Source organism: Cyprinus carpio, chromosome A20, assembly GCF_018340385.1.
Source record: "Cyprinus carpio isolate SPL01 chromosome A20, ASM1834038v1, whole genome shotgun sequence".
Taxonomy (NCBI): Eukaryota; Metazoa; Chordata; class Actinopteri; order Cypriniformes; family Cyprinidae; genus Cyprinus; species Cyprinus carpio.
This window is the reverse complement of record NC_056591.1, coordinates 17,390,340-17,407,269: the sequence shown is the minus strand read 5'-3', so window position 1 is coordinate 17,407,269 and position 16,930 is coordinate 17,390,340. Positions and strand designations below refer to the sequence as shown.

The following is a 16,930-nucleotide window of genomic DNA, read 5'->3' as shown; positions in this document are numbered from 1 at the left end:
ACTTATGAGCTTAAGGATGCCGAATGGTTATTGAAGAAAATGATTGTTATATGGTGTTTTCCACATTTTCTGCAGTTTGTAACACTGAATAAGCATGTTTATTTCATAGTATAGTAGTAAAGATGACATGCAATTTAATATGCTTGGTGACCGTTATAGGTGCACACTGGAGCCCTGTACAAACTTGTGGAGTTTGTGTAGCTCAAGTGCTGCTATCATTAGAGCAAAAGGGGGGATGGACATAATGAATATAAAATATATGAGGTGCTGCTAACTGGGCACTTCAGAAATAAAAGGTATTTTTTCTCATAAAGACTCGTCAGCCTGCAGCAAAACAACCACCACTTGCAAACGACAAGATGCAGAATGTCACACTTTGATGTCAGAGCACAAAAAATAACCTTTCTGTGGGCGTCACACACCGACAAACACAATGTCATTAGGGACAGAGTGAGGGTCAGGTGTTGCCCCCTGGACGTTGAGCACAGTGACAAAAAGTGACTGTCAGCAAAGTGTCATAACTCAGACACCTGTGAAAAATCTTCTCACTGCGGCTCACACAAATACAAACCAAAAACCACAATAGTACTGAATAGTTCATGATATCCTTGACTGACCATGGCTCTTAAAGCAGAAAATCAAAGACTAATGTAGGATTGAAAGTTTTAATTTTATAAAGAGCTGTGATGCAACAAAAGGCATGAGAATGTATATGTATTTGTGTGTGTTGGGGAACAGGAAGCTCTGATGTTTAGGGGGCACAGGGTATGGGATGATCTCTTCCCTTTATCCTGCCAGACCTCTCTCTCACAGACTCACTCTTTCCCTCACATGCAAACACTTTCACACACAGCTCTCAGCCTGTATCTCTGCTACCTCAGCATTTGTGTGTTTTGACAGGAAAGACCAGAGCCAGCTACCGTCAGTAACAATGATCCCTCTGTCACAGCTTATCTGTATGTATAGAGGTGTGTGATATGCTGTTGAACATTGATAATTTTTTTTTCTTCTAAAATTTAGTAGAAGATACTGGAACTTCAGTCAGTACTCATGCATTTACACTACCATTAAAAAGTTTGTGGTCGGTCAGATGTTTATTTGTTTTTTAAAAAAGTTTTTTTTATGCTCACCCACACTGCATTTATTTGACCAAAAATACAGTTAAAAAAGTAATATTGTGGAATATTCTTTATTTTTCTTTTCTTTTCTTTATATTTTAATATATGACAAAATTTAATTTATTCCTGTGGTGACAAAGCTTAATTTTCAGCAGCCATTACTCCAGTTGTCAGTGTCACTTGATTCTACAGAAATCATTCTAATATCCTGATTTGATGCTCAAGAAACATTTCTTATTATTATTAATGTTGTGAACAGTTGTGATTAATATTTTTGTCGAAACCATCATAGATGCTTTTTTTAGGATTCTTTGATGAATGAAAAGTTAAAGGGGTCATATGATGCTTTTTTAAAGATCATTATTTTGTGTATTTGGAGTAACAGAATATGTTGACATGCTTTAATGTTCAAAAAACACATTATTTTTCAAATATTGTACATTATTGTAGGTCCCATATGCCCCGCCTCTCTCAAACGTGTCGTTTTCTACAAAGTCCCTCCTTCCGACATGCACAGTCTGCTCTGATCGGCCAACTGACCCAGTACATTGTGATTGACCGAACACCGCAAGCACTCGTTGGAAATGTAATGCCCCTTTCCCTAATCGTAAAGACAGTTAATAATGTCCTTAGATTTAACATTAGTTCAGGCCCGAAAGGGGAACAGAGTCGCGTGACAGACACAGTGATGATGCTCGTATGTGTTTGCAGTGCACAAGCCACGGACAGTTAAGACAGCTGACTCCACTGTGTGACCCTGTCTCTCTCTCTCTCACACACACACACACACTGGCGCGCACACACACACACACGACGCACAAAACTACGCATTTGAACAGTCAATAGCAAATACTTAAATTAACAACAAAACATACTTACAGTAGCTGAATCAGAAGCACCAGATTGTCGTAGCAAAGTCAGAATTACCTCCTCTCCTAGGTTCATAAAACAGTCGTCCATAAAATGCGTTGCTGTTCTGTTGTAAGTCATCTTAAAGCTTCCTAAATGCATCTACTTTTGGAAGGCCAAATAAAGTGCTTTTGCTTTTGCCTAGATACACACAGCATATCCCTGACATGGCTGCTTCAGCACTAACTGCGGTCACTGAAGCCACGCCTTCTTTCTTTGTGTGAACATTTGGGTGGCATTACGCAAATATTTCCACATAGTGACATAGAGATGTGGGGGCGTGTTTGAATGAGCCATTTTAGGGGGGCGTAGCAGAGTCTTAACTAAGATAAAGAATATCTCTTTGGGTTTGAGACTTTAGTCTTTGCAACTTTACAGATCTTCTTCATGCACCAAGAGCTTGTAACACTCCAAAGAGAAAGGAAAAACTGAAATCGCATCATATCACCCCTTTAAAAAGAACAGCATTTGTCTTAACTGTCATTTTTGATCAGTTTAAAGGATCAGTCTAGGATGTTTATTTATTTTTGTCTACTGAAAAAAGTAAAAGTTAAATTAAGATACATTTTAACAATATAAGGTTAAATGTTGAATTTGATATTATATTTAGTCACAAAACCTAAACGAGTCATTTTGACCATCTGTGTACATCATGAAGAATAGATAAAATCTCTGAAGGATGTCAAAAGTTTGACTTGTGAAATATGTAACAAGATAAGTTTTGTTATCACATTGTGACAAAAATAATACTTACTTTGTCTTGTGCTTTACATTCAATGTGTCAATTTATGTGCCACAGGATTCTATCAGTTATGAAGATATTAGGCCACAGATGGTTTAACTGCATGACACGTGTGGTAAGTGATATATGTAAGGCAGTGTTAGATACTAGGCATACTACCTTTAAAATTGTAAGAAAATTGTGCATGTAGGTTTGTGTGTGGTTTTAATATATATGTGTGTGTGATATATATATATATATATATATATATATATATATATATATATATATATATATATATATATATATATATATTATATTAAAATTAATTATATATATATATATATATATATATATATATATATATATATATATATATATATATATATATATATATATATATATAATTTTAATATAATAATATAATTAACATGTTATATTTGACTAATTGCTTTAGATATGGTGTGTGTGTGTGTGTGTGTGTGTGTGTGTGTGTGTGTGTGTGTGTGTGTGTGTGTGTGTGTGTGAATATATCAAGGTGCAGGGGTATTTCCCCCAAGGTAAAGACATCCTCTGATTCGCAGCATGACATCCTGTGAGAGCCATCACACTTTTCTACCCTTCTTGTTCAGGGTTACACACTTCTTACTTGTTTCTTCAAGATGCAGTTACATTAAGCCCTTTGACTGTTAACATCTCTCCTCTCTGTAAACAACTCTACCTCTGACCTAAAACAAAACTATATTAGACACCCACAGTGACATGATATTTGTGTGATATATGACATATGCTGAGCCCTAAGAGAAACTCAGATTAAGTGTGTGAATAAATTTCATTTGTTCTAAGGATGAAAAAACATACAAGTGTATAGGTAAATGTTCAAAACATGCATCAAACCAACCCAGAACCCACTGAAAAAAAATATGAACAGCTTGTACATGCATCATGCATCTTAGACAAAAGAACAAACGATCCAGACACCACTAACACTCTCAAGACACTTAAATATACAAACTTCCTGTTTTATAAAAAAGAAACAGAACATGCTGTTCTAATTAAAGTAGAATCCCTCAACCACAGCGCCTCTTCAACACCAGCAGAGCAAAACCTACACACATACCACCCATTATCTCTTCTTTTTTGAAAGAAATTAATATTCAGCAAGGATCAATTAAATTGATCAAAAGTTACAGTTAAAACATTTATAGTTTTAAAAAAAGATTTTTATTTTAAATGTTATATTATTTTTATTCATCAAAAAATCCTGAAAAATCACACTTTCCACCAAAATAATAAACATTTTTGTTTTCAGCATCGATAATAATAAGAAATGCTTCTGGAGCAGCAAATTAGGACATGAGCATGATTTCTGAATGAAAAACTTACATTTTAAAATATCTAAAAATTTATATGAAATTCTACTGTATTTTTGATCAAATAAATGCAGCCTTGGGGAGCACAAATGACTTAATAACAATAAACAAATCCTACCAAACCCCAAACTTTAAACAGTAGTGTATTTTTGATGTCACTGCTAAAAATAGATCAAACACCAAGAGAGAGAGAAAAAAAAGTAAGAACCCAAAAAACAACTGTGATCCAAACATGTCTAAACATGTCTACTTACAGGTAGGCCTAAAAAACAGTACCAAGCTGAGTTTGAGGGGGGAAGGGAAGTGGCCACTGACACAAACATTCACATATCAATGCACACAGAGGCTTGCATTCAGCCGTGAGGCTCAGGGTCTTTTAGACCTAATGAGGTCTAATCACAGTTTTCCCCGTTTCTCAAAACAGTATTCCTTCACTTCTCTCTCTTGTGTTGCTCAACTTGAGCTGTTTGTCTCCACAGCTAATTAACAGATCGACTTAAGTATGAGAATGAGCACTGAGTCGCTACACAAACATGTGAGGGGTGGGCTGAGGGGAACACACAAAGAACACATACTTACACGAGAAGGAGAATGTGAAGAAGTTTGTGCATGTCAACAGTTTAATTTCTGCAAACGTTAGAAGCTACTAAGTCTAAATGTGTGTCAAGTTCCCAGAACATATTTTTTTGTTACATTTACTCAGATCACTTGTAAATCTTTGTGTAAGTTTGTGACATTGTCCGCCCTTTAGTTACCCTTTTAAAAGTTAGATGGTGGGGCTATTGTGTTGCAACAGGCATTTAAGATCAGATTCATGCTCACACACACTTCTAATACCTCATTCACAATGTGAGCCCCCTCTGTTTGTTCTCTCTATTGTGTCACACAACACACGCAGACCAACTCCCTTTAGCTCATAAGCTCCTTCAGCTTTGTCCTGAGATGGTTCTACTCACTGCTGTGTGTGTGCACTTGGATGGGTTAAATGCAGAGCAGAAATTCCGTGTGTGGGACACCATACTTGACCACATGTCACTTCACTAAACAAGCCAAGATATTGGTAGGTCAATGGGGGTAGGGGGAGAAAGTGGGTAGCTTTCATTTTTCAAAGAACTCATGGGTAACTAACACCTGTCCTTGACCCTGTTCTGAACACTGCTACTACTTGCCTTACACATCAGGGAAAGTACAAATGTACAATCTTCCAGTGTAAGGGGCCGTTCAGGCAGAATGCAATTTTACATTACACTGCGCTGCTTGTCCACTGTTTTTTTTTTTTTTTTTTTTTTTTTTTTTTTTTTAGTAAACGTGTTATACAGACATATTAGACTGTTGCACTTTTATGCCGCTTCCTATGAAAAGTTGCGCATGACACAGCGTTCTAAAAATGTGACGCTCAAGTCACATCTCTAGACCTTTCTAGATGTTTCTTTTCATTCCATTCCATTCCAGTTTAATACATAATTGAGATCCCCATTGTTTTGGTGCCAAATATATGCTGCTTTTGTTGTAAAAAGACAACAACATTCATTTAAATTAGCTTTTTGTTAGCAGCTTGTAATGTATCTAACAACATTTCAATTGCAGTTTAACTGCTTTTAATTATGTGTAACTTGGGAAGTTTCAAAGCAGCTTCCCAAACACTGCAAGCCACTAAATGTCTGCAGTGAAATGTGTGCTGACAGGTGGCAGGTGAATCTAGACCATCATATTGCATGTCCAAACAACTAGCAGCTGACCACACAAAGACAAACACACAGTACAAAATGTGCCTTCACAAGCCACAGACTAACTCAGCTTTAAATGTGTAAAATATGTTCCTCTTTGGGGTTTTCCTACCGTTATTTGCCTATTAAACTCTATTTAGCTATGTCATATTGTTTGTTGTGAACAGACTTCTTTATTTGTTCCTATTAGCACATAATGACTAAGATTAGGCCTATCAGTTAGATAACAGCAATCCCAAACACATTCGGCTATGGTCTGTGATAAATGTGGCATATCAGCTCCAGCCTTCTGTTTGGTTCAACTACCCTGCAAACATTCTAATAGAGCATGATACTCCATAGTCTGGATGGACTGTTTAAATATACCTTCTTACAGCATAATTTAACAAACGTATAGCGATGCATGATATATTAGTATCATATTAGTCAATATTACAGCTCCATTTCTCTACATTTATCAATATCTAATGCTAACTTAATCTTAAAGAGCCCCTATTATGGCATTCTGAATATTGCCTCTAAGTGCTCTATAAATTAAGTTACTGTCATATATTATTACCATTTTCAAAACTAAAGCGAGTAAACTGTGATAATTTGTGAAACGTCGAAGGTGTCTAAATAAATTTTGGCTTGACTGTATTTGTCTAATAACACTCTTTGAAATCCTTTTTTGTTATGTTTATCAGTCAAATATGGCAGCAATGCAGAGTACAATAGACCTGTTTCTCATTTGCACTGAACTAGAAAACACTGTCACAAAGAGGGTCATACAGAGTACAAGGCATATGCGTCACAACAACAGCAATAGATCAAGCCTTCAAAAACAACTCAATTTCCAACGCAAGACATGCACACTGCTCACTGTTACAGATAGCTACAAGAATGCTTGTCTTGATTCTTTCACAATGAAGGATCACATGCCTTCCATTGCAGAGTGTTTCCTTTTGTTAATGCATGAAAATCTACACATTTTCTACAGTCAACATCTCTGTTTACTAGAATAGTCAATTGGCTTTATTAAAGTGAATGAATTAGCTAATCTAGTTAGGTTGATTGACGTCCAATGGGAAGAAAAACAAGAGTGACACTAAAATAGATCTTTGCTTTTACAAAGTAGTCTGACTCCCTGATGATGAAATACCTAAATCAAAAGTAGATGTACTATGAAGGCATGTTGTGTTAGTATGGTGGTTTTTAAGTGCAGAAAAACTTTGTTTTTTTCTTTTTGGCAGATGGGAGCTACTTGGAATATGATTCCAGGAATGCCTAAATTGGAGGAATAAAGGGAGTAGCTAAGGATGCAAGAGAATCAGCGGTTTAATGTGGGTCAGCTCCTTTCGTCTCCCAGGCATCACCACAAACAAACAGTTCTCCGCTTTCCTAGAAATTTCTGGGAAACATCCAACCATATGGTCCACACCCCCTTGTCCAAGACCCCTTTCTGACTTCTACATGCTTCTGCCTCACTCTTTTTTTTCAGTTAGCAATGTTCATTTTTACACAGGACACAAACACATTCTAGGATTCTGGAGGTGTGTATCCACTCAGCCAATCACGGTGTGCTCATGCTGTGCATCTCAGCCAATGACAGTGCAGTGGGGGGTGGAGCCAGCATCTATGAGCGACAGTGCTAGTTGTTTATCACTGTACCACTTCTCTTTCTTTTATCATCTCCCTCTCTTTATCATTCTCCCCCTTTATTGATTGATTATACTAATGAAGCAGAGGTCACAATCTGGCATAAATAGACTCCCATATTGGAAGGTATTCAGAACCCCACCGCCCACACTTACACATACTGATGCCAGTTATTAAGTAAGCTGGTCAGAGGGTGGGACTGGCCCATAACTCCAACTGAAAGCACTATCTGTACTGAACAGAAGCAATAACACCTGGCCATTAGCTCTTCTGATGGAGTTAAAACACACATACACACTCAGTGTTAATTCAATCCAGCTATAAAGTCAGCCGGTCATTATCACAAAATAAACCCAGAAAAGACGGTCAGGCCCCTGATACGGAGAAAATGTGAAGTGATACGAGAGACACTGAACTGGCACAGCTATGTAAGAGATGGGTTGCCAGGGAAAACGGTCAGATTTACAGTTTAGCAGTCATTATATAAATATATTTGACCAGAGAATGCTGCATTTAAATACTTGATCACAATTACATATTCAGCAGCTAAAATGATATTTTTTATTTATTATGTCTATTATAATAACATTGCTAACCAAGATTGCATTTATTTGATCAAAAACGGTAAATATAGTAATACTGTGAAATATTACAATTAGAATAACTGTTTTCTATGTTATTAAATCTTTATTGTCACTTTTGATCAATTTAATGCATCCTTGCTGAATAAAAAGGTTAATTACTTTCAAAAGAATAATAATAATAAATCTTACTGACTCTTTTAAACAGTAGTGTATGGTTTGAGAACATACACCAGAAAACAACAAAAGCTGGCTTTGATTGTGAGAAGTTTTTAAATAGCTAATCATGTAACAAATAAAACTGAAACCAACACATGTTTGTAGTTCAAATGGTTTCATTTCAAATAAAGGGGAAATAATTAGTTTTTAATTAATAGTTTGTTTTACAGTAGTTTTGACATGCCACAAAGCTTGTGTATCTGGTGTAAGGTCATTCTAGGCTTCAAGATCATTCTAGTTCAAGCTCTAAAACAAGAACATTATAATGTGTGCATCTAAAACTGTCCCACACACATGATCCAATGAGTTCACATAAGGTTATATAGTAATGCTATGAAGTCTGCAATCATCAAAAGCATGCTAACAGTCTTGGCTGTATATCAAATGGCAACATACTCAACTAGGGCTATTGCATAACACAATCCATAGCTGACAAATTCAACATTCAAGCCACTGGCTAACACATTTTGATAGCCCTAGCAGGCTCATGCCTTTACACTGATTTATATGGAGAGCAAGTTTAAGTGTCTTCTCAAATAAATGGAAAAGATGTGTGGAAAAAATGGTTTCCATTTGATATAAAAATATCATTGCAACCTTTTAGCAACAGCTGCTAACTTGCTAAAACAATCCATGTAAGGCCCACTGTGTGGCCATGGGTTTGATAAATCGTTAAATGAATATAAAAAATGAATGTCACATGAATATCTTAAAAAACTGCTCACGTCCAGACAGAGAGGATGGCAGCAGGTGACACTGCTGTGGAAACTTCAGCTAAAAATACAAGTATAATTATACATACCAATAATAATGTCATGACAGGGGGTTTGTCTGCATCAAAAACACACAACAATATACACACACACACACATGCAAACCAGACCACTGTTCGTGTGAGAGACAAATATTGTACAATTGTTTTGTTATACACTTCCCTAAATGTGCACAATGTGTTATTGAGTGACTCAGCACCAGCTCTGGCATACGTTGCTGGTTAGAGGCTCACTGATTCCAACCTGTCCTAAGAGCCAACCGCTTGGCAGAGCAATCAAGCCATACCTCGCCAAGCTCGACACTCAAAATGTCGTATCAGTTGTTTTTTACTTTTATGTTTATTTTTTTTGTAAAATTTAACTGGTGCAGGCCTGTCAGTTGTTTAGTTCTGCGGCTCAGATAGGTTGATGTGAAGATAAGGCAATACAGATGAAAGCGTGCGACTTTGATTACACTGATTAGCTTGAGAAAAGATCTGTGCTCTTTCTACAACCAAGCATTGGTCAAAACAAAACATGAACATACCAAAAAAAAATAAAAAATAAATAAAAAATCACTGTATATACCAGGGGTGTCAAAATTTATCTTATTAAATTATTAATATAATAGCAAATAATAAAATAATTACATAAATTATTGATAATTAAATGTGCTACTTATCACATATAGTTATAAAAGGTAAAAATTAATTCAATATTTAAAAGAATAAGTACTGATATTTACTTATCTTATTAACACTAAAGAAGTAAAACAAAAATAATATTTAAAAATAATTTATATTTTTAATTGAACTACAAAGTACCACCCTCACTTATAAAAACATTAATTCAATATTTATATTAATAAATTAATATCTATTTATTTTATTAAATGAATTTCATTAAAAAGTAAAAAAAAACAGCAACAAAAAAACTATACATTATTAATACAACTCAAAATGAAATTTCATTAAATTAAATGTAGTCTTCAAGTATTTTTATTTTGTTATTTTTACTACAGACGTTTAAATTAATTCCAAAAGATACAAGAGAGAGACTGGTATTGTTACATTTAAGTACGAGCTTTGTCCCAAAGTACCATCACTCTGATATCCCTAGTATACACTTGAAAGATGTGGGTGGGTGGGTGTGTGTGTGTGTGTGTGATGAGAGAGGCGAAAAAATTCAAGGGTCTAAAGGGAGACATAAACATGCCTAACATTCAGGTTATGAAATTGATAGCTCTGTTTTCTTTTCTTCCTTTCACTCCTCACTATCTCTCCCTATCTCTCTCTAGATGTGACTCATCTCTCACTCCTTTTATTCAACTTCTAAAGATTCCACCTCACAAAGTTTACTTATGAATGAGTTTGCCCTTTCATCTTTGTTGACTTCTTTCTTCTGATTTTTCAACTTCTCACTGCCTCAGACATCACAGTGGTCTGTTGCTTCCACGCATGCCAAGCTATTTGGGTTCAAATTTATGTACATTTTGTACCTGCGAAAGGCTAATTGTGACATAACCATCAAAGAAAGCTTTCCAAGCTTTCCCCAGCTTCCATCAGAAGACCTGCTGAGATGCTTAAAAAGTGAGACCTGCATCAAATCACAACAAAGAAGAAGCAATGTCTAAAGCTCAACTACTGGGATCAAAGAAGATGTTACTTTAGAATAATAAAAAGTGATGCTATGGAGAGAATGCTTCATGGACACTGTGATGCAATAAAGGTTAATGGTCAGTTTTTATATTTTTAGGTTTTGACTCATAGTATCTCACACAGTCACCAGACCATCCAATCTCCAAACAGATTTCTTCTTCTACTTCAACTGACAACTCAGTCTATTTCTGTTCTCTATTTCACATCCATCTGATTTCCGGTTTTTATTTATTTTTATTTTTTACCTATGGCATTCTTATCCTCTGTAACAACACACACACAAAAAATAATGCCACTTCCTCTTTGGGTCTGGTTACACGTGGGTTCTGTGGCACGTGTGGCCTTCGCTCACGTTGCAGTTGCAACTTTTTTATTTGCAGAAATACAGCATATAAAATCCACTTATCCTCCCCACCACTTCTGGTAACCCAGATGTGGCCATAGTCGAAGCTGAGAACTTCTCAAGGTGGTTTGCTTCATCAGGTTTGTAATCACCTGACACAAGTGATGATGCATCGAAATGCCAGTCTCCAACTTTCAAGGTTACACCAAAACAGATTTATGTCTGAAGGATGATAGCAGATGTTTATTTCATTAAACTGAATCAAGAACTCTCAAAGAAACACAAAGAACACTTTAAATGTGAAAGATTCATTGAGAAACATTGTGATGTCAGAGGTGCATGCATCTATAAAAACTAAATTATAGCTGCCTGGATTTAACATGCACTCCACAGAAATGCTTCATTTGTGGTTTTATGGGTATCATGATGAACTACTTCTCACAACAATAAAAGTGTCCAGAACCTGTCGATGATGTGCTTGATGAAAAAGTTAAACATTAGTTTTCTCTTTTTAAACACATAAACAGTTGTGAAAGCTCTCATTTAGCCCTTTATAGAGTATAAACACACACATAAAAATCTAAGCCCTTCGATCTTAATACTTTTAAGATACTCACATACATGTCTACTTGTTTTGCCCAAGGGGTTAAAGTTTGGCAGGACAGCATGAACCCTACTGACAGACGCTGTTACTACATCATCCAGCAATTTAAAATTAGCAAGTGTATTCGGACTAAATAACATCTGCAAGCATAATATTAAATTGTGATACAGTAGATGTTTTACCAATGGTCAGGGAGGGCTCTTAAAAGCATTTAATTGATGTATATTTTTTCATCGCCTTTGACATCGCAGTTCAGGATGGTTGTTTGTGAAGGCCATGCCGATCAGTGTTGTCATGATGTCAATTTCCTGCATGCAATGGGTCTGCCAGCTGAACAACTGCTATTTAAATAAATGTGAATGCTAATGGTATTATAGACATGCATTAGCAATCTAATCCTGATTGTTTTCTTGACACCAGGAGTAAAGAAATAAAACAGTTCTGCAAGCATTTAGGTCAAGCGTGGAAATTTCCACTGTCTCAAACTTAAGGCTGTCTAGTAGTAAGTGGTCTTATTATGAGGTAATGGCACCCTCTGCTGCTCATAATTTTACACTATGGGAAAAACTTGGTTTTGTGGTAACTCACCAAATCACCACAGTACTGTCACAGTGTTCAACTGCCAGACACAGCTTTTATATAACATTCATGACGTGATTTCAATGCCACTTTGAGTAAAAGTCAACACATCTTTTGACGTAATCTCAAAAAATGAGGTCTCCTCCCTGACCATGGGGACTTGATCTGCTATGTCGATTCCAAAGCTAGCTATAATATGTAAAAGTTTGAAATCTTTCCAAAAACAAATCCTGTATGGATCCATGTGCACAGCTTTACATGCATTCATTCATATTAATCAACAGCAGATGGGCTGTAATCTGATCCTTGTACACAGCATAACATCCAACACTCCCAAAAATTGTTCCCTCGCTTTGTCCTCATCTTTCTGCAAGTTTGTCTTCAACTTTCACATTTGTAGCTCTGCCATCAATGGATTCTGCATTTCATCTACACCACTTTCCTCATCCTTCTTGTTTCATGAGGTGTTTGTGCAGATCAACAGAAGTTCCATTAACAGCACTCTCTTAAACCATTAACAACGCTCATAAAACTCCCAGAATGAACCAGCATCAGAGAGAAAATATCACATACGAACACCATATTAGAAGCCAAAGTGTTGACTGTGTGATGTCATGTTGTGTTTAGGGGAGTATGTGTCTTTCATTCCCTTTTCCATCCAAATAAGACTTTTTTTAATTTTATTTTTTTTAACTAGGCCATTTTTCACATTCAAACAGGCATCATTCCTCTAGGGCAGTGCCATTCCTCAAATCCTAGAGTTGTGAGAGGTTTCTAAGGATTTCCTCCTCCCATCAGCGTAGTTACCACAAACAAGTCCCCCTCCCCAATCGTGGGGTTGTTGTGCTACAGAGCTCCATGCTGTCATGTTAACCCCCTTCCTTAAATAGGGAGAAAACACAGTCTGCAGATTGTTTTGCGTTCATTGTCTTTTTCTTTCTTTAAGGTGAAGAATAAATAAAGTGTCTATTTATCCTTTTATTTTCCCCTCACTTAACCCTTTATCGCACAATGCTGCCTCATGGTGAGAAAGCCATTTTCATAAACCACATTTTCATCTTCAGTAAACACAAAATGTCAATGAAATGATTAATAATAAAGGGAAGACATATAATAAAAGGCTATTTTGGTCACACTACATCCTGATATGTTTTGGCTTTCTGGCATGGTACACTGTTAAGAGGAATGCCATGAGAAAAGCTATTTTAATAAAAGATGCCTGGGAAATAAACATACGACAATTTCCACAAAAGTATTAAGAAGCACAGCTGTTTTCATCACTGATAGAAATGTTTCTTATGCACCAAACTGCCACTGTGACACAAAAGACTGGAGTAATGGCTCCTGAAAATTTAGCTTAGCCATCACAGGACAAATTGCATGTAAAAATAGAAAATACTTATTTTAAATTGTAATAATATTTCACAGTATCACCTTATTACTGTATTTTTGATCAAATAAGATCAAGACGTCTTTCAAACATTTTACTGACCCCAAACATGAAATGTAGTGTACCCAGCAAAAATGATTTTAGTAATGAGGCCTATGCATGCAAACTGATTTAAACATTTTTAACACTGTTTTAATGCATGCAATATATAGGATTAAATAACTTTGCATTAGAAAATCACCACAATGTCTTGGACATGTAGACTTAACATTACTAGCACCCAGCTCACTAAACCAGTGCCAAGTGCCATGATGACACTCAGCTTCCATACACATACCAAACAAAAACACACACATCCAATCCACATGACCCTCACAAGGCCCACAGCTAATTTAAGACCTGAGGGAATAAGGAATCATTTTCAAAGCCTGGTTGGGCAACAAACAGGCTCCTCTACGGCTTTCTGTAACATGTCTTACTGTCTCTATAAAGAAACTTTCTTTCAGTCTCGTATCTATTGGGGTAAAACCCCTTTGTCCAGACTGAAAATGCCCTTATAATTATCAAAATAAGAAACATGGAAACGTAAATATCAATATTATTCATCAAATCATCTTTGTGTACATCATTTGCGAAGTGCTTCTAAATTCTTCATTCACAGACAACTAGCACCACATCCAAATAAAAAAAATATGACTCTTTGAGCCATAACGAACAAAACATAGGCCTTAGGAAATATTGGCATCTTACATAATTTCTAAAACTCCTTTCAGACCAGTGGACTGACACTGACCTAAATCTGTCTCTCTATCCATAGCTTCTCAGGGCTTATCACTGCAGAAACATGCATTAGTGTGCACACACACACACACGCACACACACACACACACATATAAACACACTCAAAACAAACTATGCCCATTCAGGTGCAAGTCATTCAGGTGCAATGCACAACCAGAGGACACATCCTGTTAGTGTGGTCTTAAGCAAGTGGGCTGCACCAACCACAATGACAATAACAATGCCTTACTATATCAGTAATCATTTTTTTCTTGGATTACTGCTTTCTGAGGTCACATCCTGAGTCTTTCTATGTCAGTATCTGTGTGGTGCTCGCTGTATCAAAGGTCAAATTTACTTTTTTCTCTACTGCTGTGGCCTCATTTGTCACGGCCCCTTGGATCCCATAATTCCGGATATCAGAGCAGACGGCTTACCACTGATACAGTAAGCAGAAAGGGTTAAAAGGTCAACCCAAAACAAGGGAGGAACATCCTGTCATCTAATAAACTACAACACAAAATAAGCACCTAAAAGAGAGGGCCTTCCATAAATAGAATAGGAAAAGATATATATGTATATATATATATATATATCACTGACTAATATAACAATATATCACCATATTCAAAATTATTCAGTCAGAATATCCTTGATCTAAAACTGTGTGAATGTGTCTTGTCATATTTGTAGTAATGGACATAGTGGAGTGACATTTTGGGTTAATTAATCACATATCTGTGTTAATTACCAAAGCTGCTGATCCAAAAAATAACACTAACAAAGCAATCTGCAACAAGTACATGTTAATATTTTGACATTTAAAATTTAGTCTCTGACACTCTGATGGAAAACCTTTGGGAAAACAGTATTCTCAGCACTTCAGGATTACAGGAAAATACAGTGATAGCAAATGGCCAGTCACATTCAATGTACAGACATGAGCCAAATGGATTTACATGTTTTGGTAAACCTTTCAGCAGTATCTGTGACTAAGGAGAGACCTTGATCCTCTCTGACTCCTCCAGTGAACTCTGTGACACAAAAAGTCTCAAATACTGTAAAAAAAATTACCCGGTCCCCTAGCTTCCTAAACCAGGGCAGAGCTATTTTATAATGTTACTATGGTTTGAAATTGAATGAAAAACATCCTGGAATCACAGGGGAACATTACTAATGGCAGAGCCAAACCCCAAAACCCCCCACTTCTTTATTACTTGCAAATCGCGTTTTAAGAATTATTGGCCTTCAAGGGTTCCCACACTTTCTGACCAATTTTAATGACTTTTCCATGATTTTCCAGTTGTATGTGATGAATGGATTAGGATTTGAAAAACAAAAAAGCATTTTATAGAAATCCCACTAAAAACAAGTGACTATCCAGGCAAAAATACTGTACTTTTAACTCAGTAATTACTATGGTACTTACCTGAACTTTCTGGAGCAAACATATGCATTTCTCCCGGACATCTTCATAAGGACACTGTTTGGAGAGCATCAGGACATGAGCCAGCAGAGCATTAAGATCACTGGACAGACTGTCATCCATGGCTGGGGGAGAGGAGGACTGCGGGTCTGGTATCGGCCCCATGGTCTCTATTCTCTTCATCACCTCCTGGTGAATGAGCTCCATCGCTGCCTGTCTGGAGCTCGAGTCTCGACTGCCCAGAGCATCCCACCTTCCTGCAGCATCTCTCACATCCATCACTGTAACAGTCTACTATTCTTCAACTATACACCTGAATGACTGAGCCATGCACAAGACAAAAAAAGGTGTGCTAATTATTTATATAGCTGGAATAATCCTAAACCAATCTGCTCTGCTGCAAGATGACAAAGGAATTCTGCAAATCCCTTCAAAAATATTCCATAATCTGCTATCATAAACAGACTTGCAAATGCATGGGCATGTCTTAGCATGCATTATACGAATTACATTTATTTATAATGTAGTGAATGCTTTACCAAACAAAAGTAGTTTTTGTTTTCTGTTGTTTAAACAGAAGAACTGACACACTTTCAACTGTCTAGGGAAATATTTTTCCAGAGTTTTATATAAACTGGTTATTTTTACCAAAGAAACAGTGAATATAATATTATACAGTAGACACATTGTAAAAAAATAAAATAAAAAAAAAAACCTTTATTGACGTTAAATCAAGTTCTGTTATTAGACAACAAGCTAATATTCTTCAGTTGTTACACAATTAATAAAGCCACGGGTAAGGTCAGTAATTATTAAGCGCGTACTATTTTAAAAAGAAACATCAGATGAAAATACTTACTAAATGTACATTCTCTCTAGTCATCCCCGCTGCCGTTGAATGAGGCCGTCCTGCGCGCTGGCTCTTCAGTCGATTTCAGTCCTTTGCACAGCGGCTTGAGTTAACAATTGATTGACAGCTGCCACAGTCCAATAGTGTTCTACAAAAAAAACTGATAGGCGGAGGCATGCTCTCGGCGCACCAATCAACGACTAGAAAGGCGTTCATGTCAAGCCGCGCCTCCAAATACGAATAAAAAGGGAATTGTAGTTCA

At 36.5% G+C, this 16,930-nt stretch overlaps 1 protein-coding gene across 1 annotated transcript in view; it reads right to left on the bottom strand.

The window, feature by feature from the left end:
• LOC109055951 (sestrin-1-like) overlaps positions 1 to 16,784 on the bottom strand; it is a 44,187-nt gene extending 27,403 nt beyond the window's left edge. Inside the window, exons 1-2 of the mRNA XM_042777892.1 lie at positions 16,678 to 16,784; positions 15,822 to 16,139 (exon numbers count right to left, since the gene is read on the bottom strand). Coding sequence (XP_042633826.1) covers positions 15,822 to 16,097 — 276 coding nt within the window. The 5' untranslated portion in view covers positions 16,098 to 16,139; positions 16,678 to 16,784. The remainder of the gene's footprint in view (positions 1 to 15,821; positions 16,140 to 16,677) is intronic.
• Positions 16,785 to 16,930: the final 146 nt, after the last annotated feature.